At 44.5% G+C, this 25,457-nt stretch overlaps 1 protein-coding gene and 1 long non-coding RNA gene across 2 annotated transcripts in view; one reads left to right on the top strand and one right to left on the bottom strand.

The window, feature by feature from the left end:
* The window catches only part of LOC307030154 (protein kinase C-binding protein NELL1-like), a gene marked incomplete at its 5' end in the record, with an annotated part of 327,739 nt that overhangs the window by 51,941 nt on the left and 250,341 nt on the right, over nucleotides 1-25,457 (top strand). The window contains 1 exon segment of the mRNA XM_079666422.1: nucleotides 16,740-16,890. Within this exon segment, the coding sequence (XP_079522548.1) occupies nucleotides 16,740-16,890 (151 nt within the window).
* Nucleotides 8,140-23,035, bottom strand: LOC307030158. The gene is made up of 4 exons (XR_013805561.1): nucleotides 22,774-23,035; nucleotides 16,819-17,031; nucleotides 9,094-9,138; nucleotides 8,140-9,013 (listed from the first exon to the last, which is right to left on the bottom strand). It is a non-coding gene; the product is annotated as an uncharacterized lncRNA (long non-coding RNA).

The following is a 25,457-nucleotide window of genomic DNA, read 5'->3' as shown; positions in this document are numbered from 1 at the left end:
TGTGTGTGTGTGTGTGTGTGTGTGTGTGTGTGTGTGTGTGTGTGTGTGTGTGTGTGTGTGTGTGTGTGTGTGTGTGTGTGTGTGTGTGTGTGTGACAGTGTGAGCACTTTGAAGCACAGACTGTTGCGGTGTTAAAAACCTGCCCACAGCAGAGGAGGGCTGTGCATAGCTGTGGGGGTGGAGCAGAGTATGGATAGGATCTCATCCTAGAGAGTTGTTAACAAAACACACACACGCACACACACACACACACACACACACACACACACACACACACACACACACACACACACACACACACACACACACTCAAATCCTCACACAGTATGGAAATAGATTAGTTCCCACAGGGACTGTGGCTGTGCAGCATACATTTCACTTCGTCTCAGAAATGTATCAGAATTTGACATACTTTGTGTTTTAATTCATGAATATAGAAGTGTATCTGTAAGGCACGAGTTGTAATTTGTTTGAATTATTATTGAGTTTTACTTGCCATATTTTAGTCAGAAAAATGACACCACAAGACCAGCTAATATTATACACTGAGGTTACATTTACATTACATACATACAGTTAAATCACAACTGTTCTTACTCTACATTTATAGTTTATATGTGACTTAAAGAGAGACATGCACACTCACCTACTTTACTATAGGCTATCTCAGATATAACAACTGTGTTTCCATGGTTACAAGCAACAACAAGTAGAAAATAAATATCAAATAATAGCTTTCCGACGTGCTGTGTAGATGTACACAGTTTACTGCAAATCATTATAGCAGAACCTGTGGCTTTGATTATTCAACCCTGTCTTCTTGTGTATGTCATGTCCCCTTACAACCAAACTGTATTCCTAATAATGTACCGAGGTGAATGTATTTCCCCCCCTCTTCCTTACTATAATAAGAAAAATATTTATGATATGTCCAAGGATAATCTTTTCCAGATTAAAATGTTTCCTTTGTAGTGACGATTTAGTAGTAGTAGTTGTGTTGTATGAGAACAGTATTCTTGTAGACCAGGCAAACAACATTGTCGGACTCCTACCTTAAACTATAAATTACCAATTTTTCTCTGTAAATACATAGGTCAAACAAAACAAAACCCAATATGTAAGAACGGCAGCTTCTGAGATGCAGATATCCCCTCGGATAACAGCCTAGCTGTTTCCCTAAACTTCATTTCAAATCCATCAATCTTCTTAAAGCATGGTGTTAAAGAAAGCCAGTGAATGCATTTTCCTACATATTGACATTTTCCCTCAAATGCAAAAGTCATATTTCAAATGACACACACATATGCACAAATAACTCCATAGAGTTGAACACTGGCTTCACAGCCTTACTGTGCATGTGTTTGGTGTGAGAATAGAAATACACCATGCAAATGTTCATGCCCCTGAAGGAAATCAAAGAGGAAGTTAATTTCTCCAACCTATATCCGATCTTCCTCTGGTTGCGTTGTGCATCAGGGCTCTGCATTATAGCTGTTAGTGACATCCGACGCCTAGATGGATGAGTTTTATTTCTCAGAGTTTTATCCTTATATACTGTAATCAAAGTGCACTCAGTGTGATGGCCTGAGATAGAGTGTCGTCAGCTCAAGAGGTGGGCGTGCTCTCTGAGGATATCAGCGTCCGGTCGCATCACATTATGTGTCATTACATCACACCAATAACCGAAAATATGGAACTTACAGGTTTTTTTTTTAGTGTTTACAGCCAGCTTATGTACTTGCAAAAGGAAGAGCAAGTTGTACTGTATCATCAATGTTTTATCAATTCACATTTATGAATTTTTCAGCAGCTGAGGAGTTCTTCAAATGCAAGCCAAGTCATCTTAGCAGAGGCTTGCTGCTGAGAGCTCGGCGGCCAGACATGCACTCCCAGTCTCCTTTCGCGTGCATCAAACTCTCTTGCTCCTTTGTTTTTCTGTACGCACACTGTTCACTTTCTGTGGTTTTTGCCAGTTTCTTATTCCATATTCTTTTCCACTTGCCTTGGAAGTTCTTTGTTCTGTTATTTATTTGTAAACTTCTGTTAGCATCTCTGCTGCTGCAGTTCTTTGTTTGTCTCCTATGCATTTTGCTTTGATAGAAGATATGCTCTCCGCTTTTGCTCTACTCACTGTGAAGTGCCATCAGTAGTTGCTGTTGAAATGTTTAGTTCTTAACATTACCTTGAATATTAGAAAGTTTTGTGGATGTTTGTTTTCCGGCTATAGTCACGCCTCAGTCCTTTTTATTTTTAGTTGCAGCCCAGCCCATGCTCTGCAGTCCAGTCTCTGCTCTTTACTCCTCACTGCAGACCGCCTTCAGCAGCTGAAAGCAGGCTAGCTCCTCAGGGACAGTCTGCTGTGTTCTGGACGGATGACTGGCTGGCTAGCTTCATGTGTGGATGTTCAGATGACTGCAGGGGTGGAAGTGAAATTATGATGCCTGCCCTCTTGCTGGATCAGAAAGAAAAAAGATAAAAAAAGACGATGAATGCTCATAATATGCTGGGCAATTGGCATATATATTGTTTGTTTAATATATTCTTTTTGAGTTGCCTAGTAACCATGCATGAATGTAATTACTGCCGCACATGATTTGTGAGAATATAAGTGGGACATTTCTTCCCAGGGCGTGGCGTTTTTTTTCCCATTTAGAAATAATTTGGAAGCTTACGGAGACAATTCAAAAGATTAATACAAGAAAAAGAGGGGAGGTATTCTCCTATGCCATATGTTTTATCATTAATGTCATGGTTTCATGGCACCGGCTTTTGCCCCAATTTCCCAAAGGAATAACTGGATTATACAATGACTGAGTCCTGAAGCAGTAGAGAATTAAAGTTCAACTTTCATATAGATCCGACAAAACGCTGACCACATGGAATATTGAAGCAGGAAGAGGGGTCTTTTGGCAAAACTGCCACCGGTAACAGCAGTGGTAAATACTATCTTTAGGGAGTTTTTGCCATTGCGCAAGGTGAATATATCATTGAATGTATTATATTGAAATGTTATATGTGCATGTACTTTCTTTTCAAACGAACATCATTTAGCATTCGTTTATCAGAGACAAAGTTAGCCAGCATCAATCAATCAATCAATCAATCAATCATTGTTTATTTATATAGCCCAATATCACAAATGTTACATTTGTCTCAGTGGACTTCACAGTTTGTACAGAATATCAGTATGACAATACGACACCCTCTGTCCTTAGACCCTCACATCGTACAAGGAAAAACTTCCGGAGAAAACCCAGTTTAAAGGGAAAAATGGGAGAAACCTCAGGGAGAGCAACATTACATTACTTTGCATTTAGCTGACGCTTTTATCCAAAGCGACTTACAATAAGTGCATTCGACCAGGAAGATACAACCTTGAAGAAAACAGAATCATATAAGTACATCAGGTTTCATAGAGCCAAACATTTCAAGTGCTACTCAACTGGCTTTAGATAAGCCAGCCCTCTTTTAGTATATAAGTGCTTTGTTAGCAACAGAGGAGTGTAGGGTAATGTTGTGAATCGAGTGGGCTGTGTTCATCGTCCATAACATACGCCTGCCCATACCATAACCCCACCACCACCATGGGCCACTTGATTCACAACATTACCCTAACCTTAACCCTAATCCTAACCCTCACACCAGATACTGACTGGTTTTCGGACCCCCCCAGACCCCCCCAATAAAGCAAAAATGCACGTTTCAGAGTGGCCTTTTATTGTGGCCAGCCTAAGGCACACCTGTGCAATAATCATTCTGTCTAATCAGCATCTTGATATGCCACACCTGTGAGGTGGGATGGATTATCTCGGCAAAGGAGAAGTGCTCACTATCACAGATTTTTTCAGATTTGTGAACAATATTTGAGAGAAATGGTTATTTTGTGTATATAGAAAATGTTTTAGATCTTTGAGCTCATCTCATGAAAAATGGGAGCAAAAACAAAAGTGTTGCATTTATATTTTTGTTCAGTGTACATTTGCAACATAGGTAGTCCAAATGTTTGGAAATGCATGTGTGTATAATAGGAAGATGAATCCACAAGGATATCCATCCAGGACTTATGATCCAGGACCACAGCAACAGGCACAGCCACAACTCAAGATCAAGGGCTCGCGATCCAGGACTCAGGACCACAGCAACAGGATCATCCATGACTCCGGATCCCGGCGTATATAGGCACCAAAAAGAAAGAAATTTGGGGAAGCTGGGTTAATCGGAACATGAGAGTACATAGGTATAGACAGAGAGAAGGAAGAAGTAAGATGTCCCCCGCCAAACTAAGCCTATATCAGCAAAACTAGGGGCTGAATCTAATCAGCCCTAACTATAAGCTTTATCAAAAAGGAAGGTCTTAAGCGCACTCTTAAAAACGGATCATACATTTACCCATGGATATTATGGTTATAAACTCTCAACACTACCAAAAAAAGCACTTATTTCCTCCAAAATAAATGAAAATTGATGTGGACTTCGACTATACAATCGTCTTACTGTTGGTGTCTGTAGATGTGAAGGCAGCTGAAGATGAAAAGACGGCCCACCTGCTTGGAAGGTGGGTGTGTTTATGGATCTGTCAGCAGCATTTTCTCAGTCAAAGGAATTACAGAGCTGGAGGGGTTCTGACGCCCAAGAGAACAACGTTTTTTTCCATCATTGAAGGTTTAGCTAATTGACTGCAACCGATGCAGGAAAACTTTGATGTATATTTCCTCCTTTGTACCTTTTTATGTTGTTCCATTCTATAACGAAGAAGCCTCTGAGCAGGTGCCAGTGATATAAAATGAGTTGCCACTGGGGGGGACATGAGTCCAACAGAGACTGGCTTTACCTTATAGTGCTCAGAGACACTCTTTGATTTGGAGCCTGAGTATAGATGGAGTTTGTTTGTTCTTATTTACAGTCTATGCATGCACCGGTTCCTTTGTCCAAATTAAGGTTTTCTGTCTGAACGTTTACTGATCCACAGGTTATTTCATTCCAAATGTTTATAACAATTTCTCCAAAAAGTTTAAAAGCCTAAGTTGTATATTGTTCAGTTGTGTATATACCAAATGTTTCAAACTATTTTTAAAACTAGAAAAATGGGTTAATCTTAATCAAGGTAACCATTTGTTTTATTTGGACGTCTGTGATGCGTCAAATCCGCTTTTCAGTGTTTTGTTTGTCTGCCATAAAAGTAATTAATTTACTTTTAATCCAGTTTTAAGGCACAATTCTACATGATGCTTTAAAATCTTGTTCATTTATAACTATATCCTCAACATAATTAAGGATTTTAGTCAACAACGACTGGATCAAAACTTACTAACAGCTACTGTAACAAGCTGAGAAAATGTTAAAGGCAGATAACAGCGTTGGAGAAACACACCCTTTTTTCTGTGTAGCCTATGCCTTAGTTCGTGTTTATAGCTGTTTAGCTGCTCTGGAAATAATCTGACTTTCAACAGGAAACTGCTTTATTAAATCAACATAAAAAAGGGACAAAGTGTTAGTACTACTACTACTTTTATTTCACGGCTTGAACAATGTATAGTCCATTAGCACTTTTAATGTGCAACTTTCTTAAGAAATCATGTCTTTCTCTCGGCAGTGCCTGAGGATGGCTGCCAATGAAACTCCATTGGCATCATTGCACCGCATCAAGCCATGACAGATGCAGCATACTGTACGTCTTCATAAGCAGCAGTCAAGATATGCAGATCTTTTCAAAATGACTTAACCCCAATCAATACGCAGCTATAAAAGCAGATCATAAACATACATAGCAGCAGGAGGAGATGAGCAGTAATGTTCCTCAGATGGTGCATTCACACCGGACCCGATGTGATTTTTGGGGGAGGCGCGATTACATGTAAAGTGAATGCAGAGATGCGGACAGACGCAAATTCGTTCCGACGGCGCACATGAAGCGGTTGATGCGAATGCCGTTGCGTGATTGAGGCGATTGAAGGGGGGCGCGACAACCGCTCGAGTTGAACCAGAAAACCAAAACATCAGCCGTTAGCTGTTAGCACTCAGAGCTCAAAGCTCCTCATATCTGTTCAGAAACTGGACAAAAATTAAAGAAGTACAAACCACGGACTGTCTGTGTCATGGCGAATACAGTCGCTGGTTTATTTATGTCTGTAGGCCGTTGTCGTGAGTGTGGACGGAGCATATACAATGTTAGTTTAGCCTGGTTGACCCGATCTCCATTCAGAAAACACGCATAGAGCGATGCGATAAGAGCGATTAGAGCGAAGGGTGAACGCACCATTATTAGGCTAGAGAGCATGGATTGTTCTTGCCAGTTGTCGGCCTGCTGGACACTGGCCTCCTCCAAAACTCTGCCCTGATCTACTTCGTGACCTTGACAAAAACTCGAGTGTAGAACTGTAATGTGCTTATCTGGCTGTGACACCATATCAGGCCAGACAGAAGTCTTCAAAGACGCTACTGGCTGTGTCTTTGGCGAGCAAAGTCTCTCCGGACCATGGCTGAGCTCCTCTTCCTCACTGCCAGTTTAAAGAGGCCATCTGTAAGACTTAGCCAAGTTGGGGGAGGACCCGCCAGGCTCCTGATCAAAGAGATGAGCTGTAAAATGTAGAGGGAGGTGCTGACAGCCAGCAGCCACCTCCTACACTGAGCTGCATCTGGCCTGCTGGGAGATCAGCCTTCCTGCTTTACCTGTTTCCTCCTGTCACTGTAAATAGGATTATTTATGGGATGGCTGTACGGTCGAGACATTTACGGTTTAGTTATGCTCCTAATCAATCCATCATCATTACTGTTCTGTCTGGGTTTGTAAATATTGGTTTCCATTGGATAATTATTCTATAGGTGTATCGCAACAACTTGGTTAATTATAATATGTGTTATTTGGGTTGATTTTAATATTTTTAAGTATACTGTATTCAGCATAGGCACTAATAAGGAAAAATGCCTGGAAATGTACTTATCCGGGCAAATAATATAATTATTTCCATATCTCAAGTGCAGTCAAAAGCAAGGCCAGGTTGTTTGAAGATAAGTGAAAATTAATTATTTTTAATGAAATAAAGGGAGGCAATAGATCTACAGTAAGTGAACTGGGCAGTCCAAGTCTGCTCTGATTGGTCAACTGGCCGGCTCTCTTATGATGGTCAACCGCAAAGAGATGTCCCGCCCTTTAGCCCAACAGTTTGGAGCGCTAGACATAAATGTGCCAGTGTTACCACATAGTGAAGCCAATATATATTCTGGGAGTAAACAAAGCAGTCCAATGGAGGTGTTTCAGACAGGGGGGGAGTGTGTGTTAGAGAAACTCCATCTGGAAGGAACTTTGGGCTTTTAGCCTTTGCAGAGCATTTACATGCACAAAAAGTTATATAAAACATTACAGTAAAGGGAAAACCCAGAAAAGCACAATATGGCCTCTTTAAAAAGGGATTAACCAATTGTATTGGCTCATTCAATAGACATTGATGGGTTCTAAGAACACCTCTTAATACCTCTACAGAGACTATTATAAACTACATTCATTTGCATTATCTCCGTTATATGAGTTGTTAATCTCAGCTGTGAAATAATTATTTTCTCTTCCTCTAGACTGACACAGCTGATGGAACAGTATAATCATATGCTCAGGCTGCAATTTATCATCTGTATGCTTGAGTCAATATAGGACTTGAAAGAAATACTTTTTGAATCAATTAGGAAGCAATTTGTTGACTTTCAAGTGCACCACACAGCTCCTTTTTCTCAAAATGTAAAATGGAGATGAAAACAAAAACAGACTGTTGATCTGACGGCATCCTCACAAAACAGGTTCAGTATCTCAGATTGAAAGGGGTGATCTCTGGTCATGAAACAGGAGATGGGGGGAAGTGGCACTCCCATCAACAAGGCTGTGGGGTGAGAAGGCAGGCCGTTCTCACCCCGGGGAGTTTTAAAAGCCCTGCTCTGAGACAGCCATGGCTCCTCTACACTGGACTGTCTGTCATGTACAGCTGGGAGAGTGGAAGCATCTTCTCGTTTAGAATCAGTTCTCAGTGTTTTGTGGCTTAGTCACATGGTTACTGTCGCTACACATTCCTCTGGTTTCCTCACCTACAAATCCAGTCACATGCACACACAAGGAAGTGAGAACTTTATTCATTAACAAAGAAAGTGGGATGTTTTCTGTTTGATGTAACAAAAGCGCTTAACAATTGATATATATATTTATTTTATTTTCAATATGTACCAGTTTTATTTCCATATCATTTCAATTAATTTAAGTTGTGCACTTGGACAAATGAGACTTGATGTATGCTAGCAACTCTCTGTTAAGCTAACAGTCTTGCGTTTTCCATCTAAGTTTAGTTTGTTAGCATGCTAGCAACAAACACAAAACCTGTTTTGGAGGTATTGAGTCATAAACTACAAAGTGTACATTCACCTGATGGTGGCAGAAGATGAGAAGTAAATTAAACAAGTAACTAGAATTCATCCTGAGTGTCCACGCAATTGTACGCCTATTTCACTAAAAAGCCAAACATGTAGATGTCATGGTGGGAATAGGGAATAGGAAAAGGGATAACCAAAATTGGAAGGATTCCTCCTCTGTGGACAAGGAACATTTAAACACATTTTTGTTAAGCTCCGTGATCGCCTTTCAGGACTGAACCCATAATACAAACACGGACAGAAAAACAGGAGTTTGCAGCAAAAGGTTTTAATTTCATATAGCGACAGGGGATACTAACTGTTGTTATTATAGTCTAGGAAAGGGGATAAAAAAGCGAGGGAATGGAGATCCTCAGCCGAGGCTCCGGAGTGAGCTGGGGATTATCGCCAGGCAGATTAAAGGTGGATTGAGCCTGTGTCTTTACGCTCCCGAGAGCGAGTAGGTTGGAGCAGGAGTTAGAGTTTGTCCTACCGGACAGTAGTGTGGCGAGCAGGGGTTTCAGAGCTGAGGGGAGCGAGCAGGCTGGAGCTGGTTGCGTGGAGAGCGGATGAATCCGACGAGAAAGTGGCTGGACGTGGATAGCGGAGGAGGTGATGATGGGTTCTGAATAGAGAGATAAACAGGTAAGACAAAAAACTGATTCCAGAGTTGTGTCAGGCTAAGCTAGAAAGCAATACGTTTACCAGTGTAATCTTGACGACGAACTGGTGAAGACTGGATGAGGAGACCTGGTTTATAAGCAGATGTGGATGAGTAGATGATCAGGATGAATGAGAAGCTATAGGTTACTTACGTAACCCCAGTTCTCAGAGTAACATGAAGTGAGATGTCTCACTATGGGATGCGCCTCAACGCATATGCACCAGAAGCATCAATCTCATTACGCCAATCCTGATTGGCTGGTGATCTTGACGCCAACGTCAGGGAATCCACCAACCCTATAAGTAGCTTGCGCCACGACGCAGGCGTCATTCAAAATAAGCACCTCTTCTCGCTTCGCCTCAGCAAGAAGGGCCGTCAGGTGAGACATCTCACTTCATGTTACTCTGAGAACTGGGGTTACGTAAGTAACCTATAGTTCTCATTCATAACACTCCGTTCGATGTCTCACTATGGGATATTGAGACTCCCGCATTGCCAGACATGCTTATCTCGAAAATCACCAACACAAAAACAGAACTTAACAGGTAGAACCCTGTCCCAATACGGGGCCCAGCACTGCGCGGGCCACACTTGGAGCAGAAACATCTAGCCTGTAAAAGCGGACAAAAGTGAGCGGCGAGGACCAGCTCGCTGCTGCACAAATGTCTTGAATGGAAACACCCTTGAACAAAGCCCAGGATGTAGCCAATCCACGAGTAGAATGAGCGCGCAGGCCCGTTGGTGCCTGCAAACCCTGACTCGTATAAGCCAGAGCAATCGTCTCCACAATCCAGTGGGAGAGCCGTTGCCTGGTAACGGGCTTGCCCTTATGAGGGTTAGCCCAAGATACAAAGAGTTGGTCATTGCACCGAAACTCTTTCGACCTGTCCATATAAGTGCGCAAAGCACGAACCGGGCAAAGCAAATTCGGCCGCTGTTCCCCAGAGGAACCTAGCGGTGAAGGAAATGCCTCAAGGTCAATGGGAGTGCATGAGCCAACCACCTTAGGCACAAAGGCCGGGTTGGGCTTCAGCAATACTCTCGTTTGCCCCGGGGCAAACTGAGTACACGAAGGATGCACAGAGAGCGCGTGAATATCACTGACTCGTTTGGCAGATGCCAGAGCCAGTAACAACACTGTCTTCAGTGACAAGTGCTTCATGTCAGCGTCTTCCAGGGGTTCAAATGGAGCTCGAGCGAGCCCATCTAAAACCACCGTCAAGTCCCACAAGGGCACCAATGACCTGGAAACGGGGAGGAGCCGGCGAGCCCCTTTCATAAAACGGCAGACCAAGGGATGTTGACTAGCCGTCTTTCCCCCAAAGCCCACATGGCATGCGGCAATAGCAGCCAGGTACACTTTGATCGTGGAGAAAGCTCTGTGTTTATCAATCAGATCCTGTAGAAATGATAGAATCACACCGACAGGGCATTGAAAAGAGATGTGTTTCTTTTGAAGACACCACTCCTCAAACACCCTCCACTTACAGTCATAGAGAGACCTGGTGGAGGAAGCCCTTGCACTCTGAATAGTGTTTATCACTTTCTGAGGGAGCCCCACTGTACTCAGGTTATACCACTCACGGGCCAGGCCCATAGCGCCAGGTGCTCCGGGTGAGGGTGAAAAATCATTCCCCCCGCCTGAGATAGAATGTCCCTGTGTAGCGGGAGCTGCCATGGCTGTCCGCACAGCAGCTGATATATCTCCGCCAGCCAGTACATTGCAGGCCAGTGTGGAGCTATCAGGATCAGTGTGTGGCGTTGTTCTCTCACTCTGGCCAGAGTTGGAGGAATTAGAGCCAGGGGTGGGAACGCGTATAGAAGGACCGGGGGCCAAACGTGCGCGAGCGCGTCCACGCCTAACGGTGCATTTAGATCGCGCATTGAAAAGAACAGCTGACATTGAGCATTTTCTTTTGATGCGAACAGATCTACCGCGGCCCGGCCGTAACGCACCCACAGCTGACTCACAATCGTTGGATGTAGAGTCCAGTCTGCGTACAGTGGTGCACCTCTGGACAGCAGATCTGCCCCGAGGTTCATCACTCCCGGTACGTGTGTCGCTCTCAGAGAGAGGAGACGTCCGCAGCTCCATAAGATCAGTTTGCGTGCCAGCCTGTGTAACTGTAGAGAACGCAAACCCCCTTGGCGGTTTATATACGATATCGTGGTCGTGTTGTCTGTCCTCACGAGGACATGATGTCCCCTGAGAGAAGGCAGAAAGCGTCTTAGGGTGAGAAACACCGCTAAGAGCTCCAGATAATTTATGTGTGACCGTTGGAGGTCTCTGCTCCAGAGACCCCTCACAGGTCGACCTTCGTATATGCCCCCCCAGCCCGTCAGACATGCGTCCGTGGTGACCACCTTCCGCGATAAGACAGCACCCATAGGCACGCCTCGCACCAGGAAAGTCGGGTGCAGCCAGTGGCGTAGCGCCGTTACGCAGTGCACAGTGACCATCACTCTCCGCGCGCCATGACGCGTGGGGTTTAGTCTGAGGGCAGCTACCCAGCGCTGAAATTCCCTCATGTGTAAGCGGCCCAGACGTACTACTAGGATGGCTGACGCCATGAGCCCCAGTAACCGCAGACACGATCTGAAGAGAACATATTTGCGTGGCTGGAAACGAGCGAGGCAAGCCCTGAAGGCTCTCACTCTCTCCGCTGACAGGCGGGCTGTGAAGGGCACCGAGCTCAGGCGTAAGCCCAGGAAGAGCACCGACTGGGCTGGGGACAACATGCTCTTTTCTGTGTTTATTACAAAACCCAGGTCGAGCAGGTGTTTCATGAGGATATTCGTCTGCATAATAGCCTCCTGCTCCGACTGTGCCAGAAGGAGCCAGTCGTCTAAATAGGTTGCCAGGCGAATCCCCTGTTGTCTTAACGGGGCTATCGCTGCCTCCGTACATCGCACAAACACCCGTGGGCTGAGAGACAGACCGAAGGGAAGCACTCTGTACTCGTAACAGACACCCTGAAAAGCGAACCTCAGATATTTCCTGTGTGGATAATATACTGGGATGTGAAAATACGCGTCTTTCAGGTCGATTGATGTGAACCAATCGTCCTGACGCACGAGACGCAGTAGGGATGTGTGAGTGAGCATCCGGAATTTGTATTTTCTGAGATACCCGTTCAGAGCCCTTAAATCTAGGATGGGGCGAATTCCATTCCCTCCCCGTTTGGGAACGAGGAAATATTTGGAATAGAAGCCGCTCTGACTCCGTTTGGAGGGTACGATGGATATGGCTTTCTTTTCTAGTAGCGAGAGAATCTCCTGCTCTAGAATGTGAGCCGACGCTCCCCGGGCATGTGATTGCACAATGCCCGAGAAGCGAGGGGGGGTGACAGCGAATTGGAGTCTGTAGCCCCGTGATATCGTTTTGAAAACCCAAGCAGAGCATGTGAGCATTTTCCACCTTTCGCTCCTCAGAGCGAGCGGGGATGTCACCATATCTCTGTTGTCTGCACCCTGTGACCGCATTGGTTGTGTTATGGCGCCCTCTAGTGTCTGAACACGGTGGCGCTCTAGGGTGACAACCTCGGTTGACACTGCGCATGCGCGCGGTGATGGTGCGTTCACAGGCCCGGCCACCGTCCGCATTCCGAGAGAGGCGTTCATAGCCACTCTCAGAAGCGGAGCAGTCGCCTGACTGTTTATTGACATTATTATTTGTCTTTTTAATATTTTCGACTGTGCCCTTGGCTTTAAGCCTGGAAGCAACAGTGGCAAACATTTTATTTTTAGACCCTTGTGTGTGTTTGTGTGACTTGAACGACTGGCAGGAACTGCTGCCAGTGCTGTGAAGTCTGCTTCCCTCATGGCGCGAACTGGAGGATGACGTGCAGTCATCACCCGAGGCGGCGGGAAGGCGGGAGCGTGGTTGTCCCCCGGAAACACATGGGTGCTGGATACGTGTGGAACACGATCCAGGGCTGAAAGAGAACAGGAAACCTCCAGCCCTTTCCCCGAGGGGGGGAGGGAAGGCTGTCAGGCTGCCCTCTTCTTCTTCCTCGCCTGGTGACTGAAAGTCTGGGTCGGCGGTGCCTGTGTGGCTGCTGCCGGGACCGGGGACTTTCTCGGCCAATTCGTCCGCGCCTCGCGTCTCGGTGGGAGACCGGGGGCGGGCTGTGGCTTCTGCCATCTCGGGACCTTGAACAGGGCCGAGTGCGGGGTAGCCTGGGGGAAGTTCCGTCGCAGGACCGTTGGGGGCGGCGGCTGGGCTTTCCGAGGGAGGCAAAGCTGGAGAGCTTCATCCTCCTTCTTCTTGGCCTCACACCGCTGTTGCATGGAGGCAAGAGCTGAGCCGAATATGCCCTCAGGGACGATTGGCATGTCCAACACGTCCTCCTTTTCCCGGTCGGGGAGGTTTGTCAGGTTTAGCCATCTGGCTCTCTCCTGCACCACCATCATCCCCAGCGATTTTCCTGTGGCCTGTACTGCACAGCGCTGCACGCGGAGGCAAATATCCGTGATCGCCATGATCTCCTCCCACACGGCCGGTTCAGGCTTCACCGTCATGTCCGCGCACAGCTCCGCTTGGTACGCGGTTAGCATGGAGGAGACATTTAGCGCCCTGGCGGACAAAGCAGCCGCTTTGTAGGCCCGTTCAGTCATTGCGGACTGGAACCGGTCCGCCTTTGTCGGCAGTGTGGGGTTCCTGCTCGGGGCCGCCGACACCCGCGGTTGGAGGTGGGCTGCCACAAGCGGCTCCATAGGAGGCATGCGGAGTAACCCGAGCTTCTCCATGCCCTCACAGTCCAGAGAGGAGGCTCCCTGGATTGGGGCCTTGCTGCTGAAGGGGCGGTCTCTCCAGGAGACCGACACCTCATCCAGCAGCTCCGGAAATACGGGGAGAAGTTGCCTGGTCAGCCTTGCGGCTTGGGGCAAGTTCTTTCCCTCGTATCTAGACCTGGAGGGCTCTCTGGCCGCTTCAGGCCAGGGGATGTCCAGCTTAGATGCAGCGCGTTGACACACGGCCTGCAGGTCCATGCTGAGGCGGGGGAGCGGTGGCTCGTCCCCGCCCGGGGAGGTAGACATGGCCTCAGGCTTGGCAGCCTGGGCAGACGAGACGAAGATGTCATCTTCGCCTTCGTCTGAGTCGGAAAGAAGAAACTCCGAGGCGTATTCTTCTTCCTCCTCCTCATAGTCCAGCTCCAGGACATCCTCCGCGGGTGAGGCCATGGTGAGGTCCAGTTGGGAGCCCCAGCTTGACACAGCACGGGGCCCCCTTCCCGCGGCTGTCGCCGCCACCGAGTCCCAGCTTGACACAGCGCGGGACCCGGCACCCGTGGCGGTCGCCACCATGCCCTGCTCGCCGGCCGGCGAGTCTACAGGCATGGGGAGGTCTCGGACCGGCATGCTAGCTTGGCGCGCTAGACGCCGGCGGCGGCTTTTGGCGGTAAAACGGGAACAATGCCCGCACGCGCCGGGGGTGTCGATAGCCTCCTGGGCATGTTGCAGCCCGAGGCAAGACGAGCAGACCTGGTGTGAGTCAGTACTCGATATTTTTAGCCCGCAGCCGCAGAGCCGAGCCTCCGACACTCCGTCTCCTCTGGTGTGAGGGAGGGAAGAGTCCATCTTAGCTAGCCTTGGTGCGGCGTAGAAAGGACAAACGAGCAACAGGCGTGTTACCGTTTGCGGGAAAAAATCCAAAAACCTTACCGTTATCCGTTGGAAAAAAACGGCAGGGTAGATTCTGATATTAACTGGAGTGTTAATACAGTAAATTCCCGTGCGAAGCAAAAGTAGCTGGCGAGCGCCCGTCGACCGAAGGTTAGCTTCGTATATCAGTCTGTGGACCGTTAAGCTAGCTAGCTACTGATCTTTCTCGAGATGTGCTCCGAAGCGAGAAGAGGTGTTTGAATGACGCCTGCGTCGTGGCGCAAGCTACTTATAGGGTTGGTGGATTCCCTGACGTTGGCGTCAAGATCACCAGCCAATCAGGATTGGCGTAATGAGATTGATGCTTCTGGTGCATATGCGTTGAGGCGCATCCCATAGTGAGACATCGAACGGAGTGTTATGAATGAGAACAGCTGCAGAGATGAATTGGCGGGAACCAGAAATAGGTCAGCCACGCCCAGCCCGGGAGACAAACACAGACAGACAGACAGACAACAACAGACAACAAACAAAAAGGGAAGCAGAAGGAGGGAGTACTGCAAATCCTTACAATTGTTATGGCAATCCATCCAGTAGTCCAACACTTCTAACCAAAGTTGAAGGCACCTTTTACAGGACCATCATTGACATCCTAAAGCCATACTGCCACAAGTCCGAAAGCAAACCATGTTTTTTCTATCTTCCTGGCAGCCACTGGTTTCAGTCATTTACAGTTAAAGCAATTCAAACTTATATGCAACTTGCATGAGCTATGAAAACCTCTAACCACAGTGTGCCTTAAATTTGAATGATCTCTAAAGAAAGTTATAGCAATTTTACAAGGTCGGAGACCGCATTGCATTGACATGCAATGTTTTCTGATCTTTTGTGAGTAGGTTGCCAGTTGTTGGTGTCTAATTTTACACAGTAATGCGTTTTAAAACTCCGGCGTCATCAGTGAATGGTTTACGAGTCTGCACGTTTCTTCTCATAGCATATTGACATAAATGAAAACCACTGTCTCTGGATAGAAGAAAATCAATATTAAGACTCATCTAGCGCTCGATGAAATACAATACATAGGACATTTGAAGAAAAAACAAACAAAGCCCCCATTCTTCCTAGCAAATGCTACATTCTATAGATTTCTTGGCACTTAGATGGTCTTGGCACAGATGTGCTGCTAACTTCTATGTATCAACTGCTTGAATTCCAACACTCATATACTTTACATAATCTATCATCCCTCTTTTTCAACTGGCTGTTTGCTAATCAAACTAGTGACCCCTCCTTGCAATTATTATTGCTGACTTACAGACATCACTGGAATTATAATTTACAAGCCTACATATAAGAACACTGACATCTTGCTAGAAATAATTCCTTAAGTACGGAAAAAAAAGTTTTTTCAAGAGAATCTGAAGGCAGACAAAGACGTTATGGCACAAACTATTGGATGTAAAAATCCCTGCTCAACTTCTACCTACCATATTTAAAAATTACAATAAGGCCTTGTTAGCAACATCTAGGCTAAACTGTTGTTATTTTTCCAACCTCTCCCATTATCTGAATGTGTATGTTGTATAAAATTGGCCTTTTTACAGAACCTGGCAATTTTTAGTATAAAGTGACCATAAACAATGTATTTATTAAAGACTAAAATTGTCTTTAACTGGTAGTAACATTTAAAAAGAAACTTCAAAACATTGGGCCAGAGCTCTTCCCAGAAGAAGCTCGATTTAACTAGAATAACATCTCTAGAGGGAACAAAGTTATCTTAAGTATAAGAAAGCACACATGTCTATGAAAAAGTGTCCTGTCTAAGTATCAATTAACATGCATCCGTTTGGTGGAACTTGTTGGCATCAACAGAGGAATTTTCTGTTCAAACATACTGCCAGGGAGAACTGTAGATGAGATATATTTTCAAAGCGTAAAGTTATTTCACCATGTTTGATTAGATAGCTTAATATGATGCCCCAACTTTTGGCAAGTGCAAAAGACGGAGGCACACAGCACATCGCCTGTGAAAAGACTTTACACGGGCTCACGATTAACTTCCATTTCTACTTTATTCCTTCAGATGTTGGGAGAGCAGTTCACGCCCCTGCACACATCACAGAGAAAGTGGTGCAGCTGTTCAAGAGGAAAAGTGAGTTTACCTTCTTGGCCTCCATCCAGCAGAAGTCCTCCACGTCAGGAGTCATTTTCTCCATCCACGAGTCGGAACACAGGTAATTCGTCCGTAATCCTCTTCATTTTGGCCTTCAGCTCCTTTTCTGCACAACTGTACTGCCATGGGTTACCAAGCGCTCTCATTTCAAATTAAATTCTCATTTCAATCATAGCTGTTTGCAGATGGCTGTTGATGAGATCTAGGAAAGTAAAGATCAGTGTTAGATTACTCCATGCCTGTGTAAGTCAGCGTGTTATGGCAGGGCAAGTCTACGGGTGGAATAATGGAGCGTTTCCTGCTGTAAGCTCGGGGCAGAGAGATAACCTTGTATTTTGGCTGTAAGATGTACTCGGCAATACCAAGCATGCTGATAATGCTGAACTTTATCGTAGAATGCTGCAAAAACAGACATACAGCTTCTCAATATGGCTGTTACACTGATAACTATAATATATGGCTTTGCAACTGAGCTGTGATGAGCTACCAGTGTACAGAAATAGGTAAACATATATTTTCTTCAGGACATTGGTAATCTTGTCATGGCTGTTTGAAGGAGTCTTATTGAATTTGTTACAATGGCTGTAAGTGTGCCGCAGAATGTCATGGCCGCAGGACATCAGAATGACAGCAGCGCCATCACCAACAGCCCCCTGAAACTATACAACTGTGAATTGTTTTTAAAGGGCAGGCGACATTAATTTTCCTCCACTCTTCTGAATGTAAAAGACTTCGGTTCTGTATAAAATGCAAGCAAAGCGAGCATACAATGGAGAGTATATATATATATTTCTTATAGTCAATACAAAAGCAAAATCAAACACCTTGAGAGAGTGAAGCAGGGGCCCTTCAACTGACGGAGACAGGAGTGTTACTCTGCACAGAAAAATGCCTTTTTATCCCGCAGACCAAAGCAGTTTTTTGCTAAAGAACTTCAAATAAGTAGCTGCAATACTGAAGCTTTTTTGTGAAAAACTAAATTAGCAGAGGTCAGATGAATGACAACATTTGTAAAGCAAGCAATTAGGAAGAAGACAACCCTTTATTTATCTCTTTCTTACAGTAGAAGTAGAAGATGAACCTTTCTTTTATCCCAGGGAAATTCAGGTGTTCACTCAGCTGTAACACACAGTGCAATACACACAAATGCACAGGACAGGAGCTTTACACAGTAGGTCTGAATACATATTCAAACACTTTTTTCTGTTAGGAGAAATGTCTGAGCGAGCAGGCTGCCAGTTTCTCCGGCGCCGGGGAGCAGTTAGGGGTTTGGTTCCTTGCTCAAGGGCACTTCAGCAGTGCCCAGGAGGTGAACTGGCACCTCTCCAGTTAGCACTCCACACTCCGTATTATTTTGGTCCGATCGGCACTAGAACCGAGGACCCTTCGGTTCCCAAGCCAATATCAATAAATGACAACATATTTGATATCACCATATTATATTTTGTTTGTTTGTTTACATCAACTATCCAATAGTATACCGTATAACAGTTCAGGTTTCCATGCAGGTAAAACATAAAATGCTACCGACAACTCTAAACATTTGCTATAATATGGTAACATATTGATGACAATGACTGTTCTTCATTATGAGTTCTCAATACTTCAAATTACACTTTGCAGACAATACATGCTTTTTCTATAGTCAACTTTTATTTTATTTGTTGTATTGATACTTTTATGTAAGTAAAGCATCTCAACTGGTATGTACATGCCTGTGCACAAGCACTTTAGGATCCACACTTGAAGAGAAATGTGTTGGCCCCTGCTGTGCTTTTGAGGTGACCCTGAGAGTTTATTTTGTAAGTACCCTTTCCGCCTCTTTGTTAGTGTACAGTACATGCCCCTTTCTTTCTCATGTAACCTGCTGGAATATTTGCCACACAGCAGGCTGGCCAAACAAAAGTGAGGCGTAATGGATTCTAGATAACTGTGTGCTGTGCGGTCCTTTTCTTTCAGGCGCAATGACATGCACCATCCAGCATGTAGCTCGGAGGAGTGCTCCGACTAAGCAAATGTTGCATTACAGGCACTCGGCCATACTCAGACAGAGCAGTATTATGAGCAATAAGTCCTCCAACCCTCACAAAAAAAACACATGATATCTCATAGATAAAAAAAAAAGCAATATGAGGTCAATCTGATCCAATTCACTGTTTACTGTTTATTTCTTTTATTTAGCAATTTACAAGTTTCAATTCAAATACAATCATAAGACATAATGGAGACGTGTGAAATGGGAAACCCTGATAAGCTATAGGAGGCTAGAAAATAAGGGTCCAGACATTACATATAAAGTATTTACACTACATATATCAATACTGATTTTTATTTTACATAGTTCATGTATTATACAGAAACATTACAAGCACAAACAAACCTAATATTAACCACAAGTCCTCAAAATCATATTGATCTAACCCTTACTGCTAAATGGTCTATCACAGTGGTTCTCAACCTTTTTACACCAAGTACCACCTGAAAAAATAGTTGGCTCTCCAAGTACCACCATATGTCCAATGTTAAAATACAGTTTATTTACAGTTCATGCAGGACTCGGAGGCAAATGTATTCATAATAACATTATTTATTGTCAGCAACAGCTACTTGTACAAAGGGCAGTCCCTCTCCCTCTCACTCATCACTCACTCACTCACTCACTCACACACCACAAGTGAGAACATAAAGAACACAAATAATAACTTAGTCTCACACAACAAATGACAACTGAACAGTACTTCAATCATACATACACACACACTCAATGAAATGCAATAGCTTTATTAGCATGACCATAGTGACATATATTGCCAAAGCTCTAAGTTGCAACATCTATACACAAACACACACAAATAAACACATAAACAGTTATAAACAAACTGTTTAGAATTTGGTGTATCAGCTCAGTTTGATTCACACACGCACGCACGCACGCACACACACACACACACACACACACACACACACACACACACACACACACACACACACACACACACACACACACACACACACACACACACACACACACACACACACACACACACACACACACACACACACACACACACACACACACACACACACACACACAGCAAGTGAGAACAGAACCAACTGTACAGTACTTCATTCATACACACTCACTCTCTCTCTGCCACATGTTGGTGTCCATTGACAAGTCACCTAAATCTAATGAGAAGGTTGCGCCTGTCTCCGTGAACACAGTCCTTTGATGTCTGGGGCAATCAAGGTGAGCTTCAGTCTCAGGTCAGGCTCAACATTCAGCCTGCTTCTGTATTTGGTTTTAATAACAGCAAGGGAATAGAAGCCTTTCTCGCACAGATATTTGGTCGCAAAAGGAAGGAGAAAGCGCACAGCTTTGTCAGACAGGGCGGGTTATTCTCTGTGTTGCTTTATCCAAAAGTCCACTAAAGACTGCTTTCTGAAAGCAGGCTTTAGTGTTTCATCACAAGACAATTCTAATAAACTCTCCTGCTCAGTCACAGTTAAGTTATTTGGCAGTCCAGAGGCTTCCATGCTGAACGGGCTTCTCATCCAGCTGTTGTCTTCGGTCATCACTGGGAAATACTGGCGGAACTGTTGTCTGAGCGAGACAAGGTGTGCAACCATGTTGTCCCTGTCTCCTTCATCAAGGGTCAGCTCGTTCTCAGACAGAAAACTCTCTAAAGCAGGGAAAGCTGAAACATCACCTGCCTTGACTTTGATTTCGAATAACTCCAACTTTTTCAGCATTGTGTTGATGTTGTCCTGCACATCAAACACATTGATGGAGAGTCCCTGTAGTCACAAATTCAGGTCGTTTAAACGGGAGAAAATGTCTGAAAAGTATGCCAACTGGCTGAGCCGCACTGTATCATCAAACACATCTGGTAAGGGGACGTTTTTTGTCCTGTAAGAAGACTTGGACTTCTCTGTGCAATTAAAAAAGCCTTGAAAGCACTTTCCCTCTTGATAGGTATGGAGCAGAAGTTGGACATGCTCGCTGCCCATCTCATCACAGAGCACTTGGAATAGGCGAGACTGCATCGGTCGGGCCTTTATGAAGTTCACACTCTTCACAGCAGAGTCCAGCACAGACTTCAAACCATCGGGCATATTCTTCACCGCCAGCGCCTCCCGGTGGATGCTGCAGTGTGTCCATCGCATCTCCGGTGCGACCTCTTTGATCTGAGCTGCTACTCCGCTGTGGCGGCCAGTCATAGCCCTCGCGCCGTCTGTGCAGACTCCGACACACTTTTTCCATTCAAGTCCATTCCCTTGCACAAACGCGTCTAGGAGCTGGAATGTGCTCAGCTGTTGTTCAGGGGCCGTATTCACAAAGCATTTTATCTTACCGCTAGGAGTGCTCCTAACTCGCGCTAAAACATTTTACGTAGGAGTTTTTTCTTAAAAGTTATTCACAAAGCCGCTGAGACCTACTCATACTAAGGATAAATCACTAAGAGTGAACTAAGAGTGACGCGCCGTTGCTATGGATTACGTCGATTCTCGTGCATGAGTTTAGAAGCGGTCAGTACGGTGAGTGGTTGTTCAGAGCAGGCGGTCTCGGTGAAACTCATCCGCAACATCCCACAAACGAGCCCACTAAATCACCGAAAAACAAGGAAATAGCCTAGGCTAGAAATGTATTCCTATCAAATAGTTATGGACAGTGCAGTTAGCAGAATGATGACAGACACGCATGATGACAAGTTTGTGCAGACCACGATAATGACGTTGTATATGCACGTTAAAGAGAGAGAGAGCAAACAATACAAATATGTAAATTGCATTAAATCAAGGGGGCAATTAAAAGCACTCTGCAAACTATTATCCAATGAACATATTTCCAGCACTTAAACACTTTCAATAACAGCCCATACCGCCGTTCAAGTCCCCCTATCATGATGAATGAAAACAATCTGCGTGTTGATGGAATGTACTTTCTTTCTATTGACGAACACGTCCTCATCTTTTGATGGCGCAATTGTTTTTATGTCAATAGCACCGACCACACCGGGCATACCTGCAATTGCCATGAAGTTGGCTTTGATCCTGTGTAGTTGTTGATTGTCCAAAGGAAACCGGATAAACTGTTGGATGATATGTGGTCTAGAGAGCGCGTTGATGGTTTGGCTTATGGCACGGCTGACTGATGGTTGCGATATTCCTAAATCGTCGGCATTGCAAAGTTGCATTTTCCCACATTGCTAAATATCGTAGTGTTGCCAAACCTTTTATTTCCGGACTAATCGGGTTATTCCTGTTAGTCGGGGATGTTATTGCATCCCACACTAATTCCACAACAAGTTTGATACCCTCACGATTTAGATATCTCTTCATCAATTCACAGTCTTCCATTGTCTCCAAAACATTTCGTCTCGCAGCCATTTTCAGATTCTTTGTGAATAGGTCTTACTGAGTTAGGAGTCCTCTCGAGGACTTTTAAGCTCTCCTAAACTTAGGTGCTACTTTTAGGCCTAAAATACTTTGTGAATTGCTCTTAGTGAATAAAATTAGGAGTCCTACATTTAAGACTGACACGCCCATTATGTTTAGGAGTTTCTCCTAAATTCGCCAGTTAGGAGCTACTTTTAGCCCTAAGATCCTTTGTGAATACGGCCCCTGGTCTCCAGTGGTTGACAGAACAGAAAGTCTTCCTGAGCTGCACCATCATGTTCATTTCTGACATAAACCATCAAATTGGCAAAATCTTTAACATCAGTAGTCTCGTCCAGCTGGATGGAATAATAGCTACTACTTTTAATGCGCTCAATCAATGTATTTTTAACATCCTCTGCCATCTCTACTATTCTCCGTGACACAGTATAATTGGAAAGTGACACCAAATGTAACTGTTTGGCAGCCTTCTCGCCACACATGATTTCTGTCATTTCTTTTGCGAGTGGGAGACAAAGTTTTTCGCCAATTGTGTGTGGCTTACCGGCTTTCGCAATGCGGAGGCTGGCACGATACGAGGCTTCCTGTGCCTTGGCTATGGGTGTACAGCTGGATTGGATCGTTGACTTGCACTTATTCAGTAGATGACATTTTCTTGTAAAGAATTCCGTTGGCTTGTCTTGCAGGTGGGCGTGTTTAGTTGTAAGGTGCCGTTGGAGGTGCGATGGTTTCATAGAATTATTACTTAACACTTCACCACAAATCACGCACTGTGGTCTGGGCTCATCTGTCCCACTGCAGCTGAATCCAAATGTAATGTAACCCTGGTTGTATTTCCGAACTGGTTTGTGTCTCCTTTTTATGGACTCACTTGCGCTGCTGCTGATTGAGACACTCGCAGCTACGTTAGCAGCGTTAGCACTGGGCGGCGTTGTGGCTGCGCATATCACTGTTGCGTTGCTGGCGGAGCCTGCGCTTGCGCTCGCTTGGCTGTCCTCCTCCTCATTCACTTGTTCCCTTTCGCTGGTAATGTTCTCCCCTGTACATCTCTTCCGTATACCTCCCGTTTTGAGCCACGTTTTTAGCATAATTCAGCTTTCTTCTTTCTTTCATAGCTTGCTTGCAACGTTCTAATCGTTCGCGGGTGGTATGGTCGTCATAGCAAGGCCAAAAATAAATTAAAAACATTTTTCGTTTCTAAATCTAAAAACAACAATAGCCTATTTATTAGAACTAATTCAAACCACAGTTTCAATTATCTCAAGCGTATTTTCATTCGTTTTTTGTATTTTCATAGTATGATTGAATGGCGGTCAATACAAATTCTGAAGTTTTTGCCAATCTGATAAAAAATCTTTGAAAACCGTTGATTTTTGGATCTTCAAAGAGCTCAATTACGATGGCCGGTCAGGCAAACAATTAAATTTGATCATTGGAAATCGACAATCGGTCTTGATATGGTTAAATTAAAATCAGTAGGCGAGGCTGTAATTTCTCCAGCTGTTACTCTCTTGAGCGAGGCAGAACATAATAGTTGTATCATGCCAAAAAGCTGCTGTGTCGTTTATTGCACCTCAAACATAAAAAATAATCAAGAGTTCGGTGTTTCTGTACTTCCTCTAAGAAGAAAGGACAGTAAAAGAAGAGCTCTGTGCCTTCAGGCTCGATCGCCATTCAAATGACAGCGTTGTTTCCCCCAAAAGTGGGCGGGGCCGTAAAGTCACGTAGGTGTTAATCTCATCTATGAAAATTGATAGCCTACTGCTATAATTAACCATATATCGAGCCCGATCGTCAATTTCTAATGGCTTAATGCAATTGTTTGCCGATTTGGAATCGGGCTCTTTGAAGATCCAAAAATCTTTGGTACATTTCTGATCGGATTGGCAAAAACTTCAGAATTTGTATTCAACTGACAGCGTTCTTTTCCCCGGAGAATGGGCGGAGCCGTTATTTTTGCCCTGAAGTGACTCATTTGTTACTCTCATCTATAGCCTGTTTTAAATGGAAGTTGTCTGAAGTCCTTACCGCCAGCTGCTCTTGCAGTAATAAGTAGTGCACCTTTCTTACTGTCCTAATGTGCACAATGTAGTGACTGCTTTTCGTCTTTTTGTTTACTTAGTTGTGTTTTCTGTATTTTTTATGTCTGTGTTATGTGTAAGATAAAGGTTAAGGTGAAATAACATTTAAAAAAAAAATTAAATATATATATATTTGTTATATTTCAGATTCCTCTGCGTACCACCTAGCGGGAGCTCGCGTACGTAGCACAGGTTGAGAACCACTGGTCTATCATATTTATTTCATCGGTTTAAACATATAATATACTAAACACAGACACATTATATAGGGAAATAACATAAATGCATTTCAGAGTAGAGTAAATGTGTCAATACCTGGGGACCTCTGCCAGGCGATGTTTGTCAGTGCCTTCCGAAAGGCGTTTTTTTTCTGATCTGCCATCAATGTGTCTAAGGTTAAGTACTATTTCAGAGAAAAATTGTGTTCATGCTTTGGTATATGCAAAAATAACATGTGAGAACAGTCTTCCAGGGCAGGTTTCTTGGCCAATTTCTCCACCATATACCCTTCTGCTTAAGAGCATTTGCCGTAACATAACATAACTGTTTCTGGAAAGAAACAGGAGTTCGAAAACATTTACAAAAAATCTCAACACAACATAAACACAACAAAAACGATCTGGATGGACAGACACCATAGGGGTAAGAAGAAAATGCTTTTGTTAATGTTATGTTGGTTAACTGAAGACATTTATTTCCTACTTATAACAGAATATACCTCTATTCAGTTACTTGTTTTCTAAAGCCATCCTTTTCCTTCACATATTCTATATTGTTGACTAAGGAGATATTGTGAGGCAAATGTAGACTAGAAGCCAAGAAGCAGCAGGCTGAGGACATTTTGAGTGAAGCTGTTGGTCCCACACTGTGAGGCTAATTACATTTGTCGGGATGGACAGAGCCTTGCCTGGCTCAGTGGAGACCTGTGCTCCATTGTGACCGAGGATTTGTTCTGAACCTCTGAATCCTCTCTGAAGGCCCTATTAGAGCCCTCCACCGCTGCCCGTTCTTTCCCATTATAGCACAGGCCTCCCATTCACCCAGCTAACAGAAAGCTAGCTCCACCGCTCGGCCAAATCCAATCATACATTCCTTCTGTGTCTCTTTTTACTTCTTCATCTTTCTCTCAGCACAATCAAACCGTCCT

Source organism: Notothenia rossii (genome assembly GCF_949606895.1).
Source record: "Notothenia rossii genome assembly, chromosome: 2".
NCBI classification, from domain to species: domain Eukaryota; kingdom Metazoa; phylum Chordata; class Actinopteri; order Perciformes; family Nototheniidae; genus Notothenia; species Notothenia rossii.
This window is presented reverse-complemented; position numbering and strand designations above follow the sequence as displayed.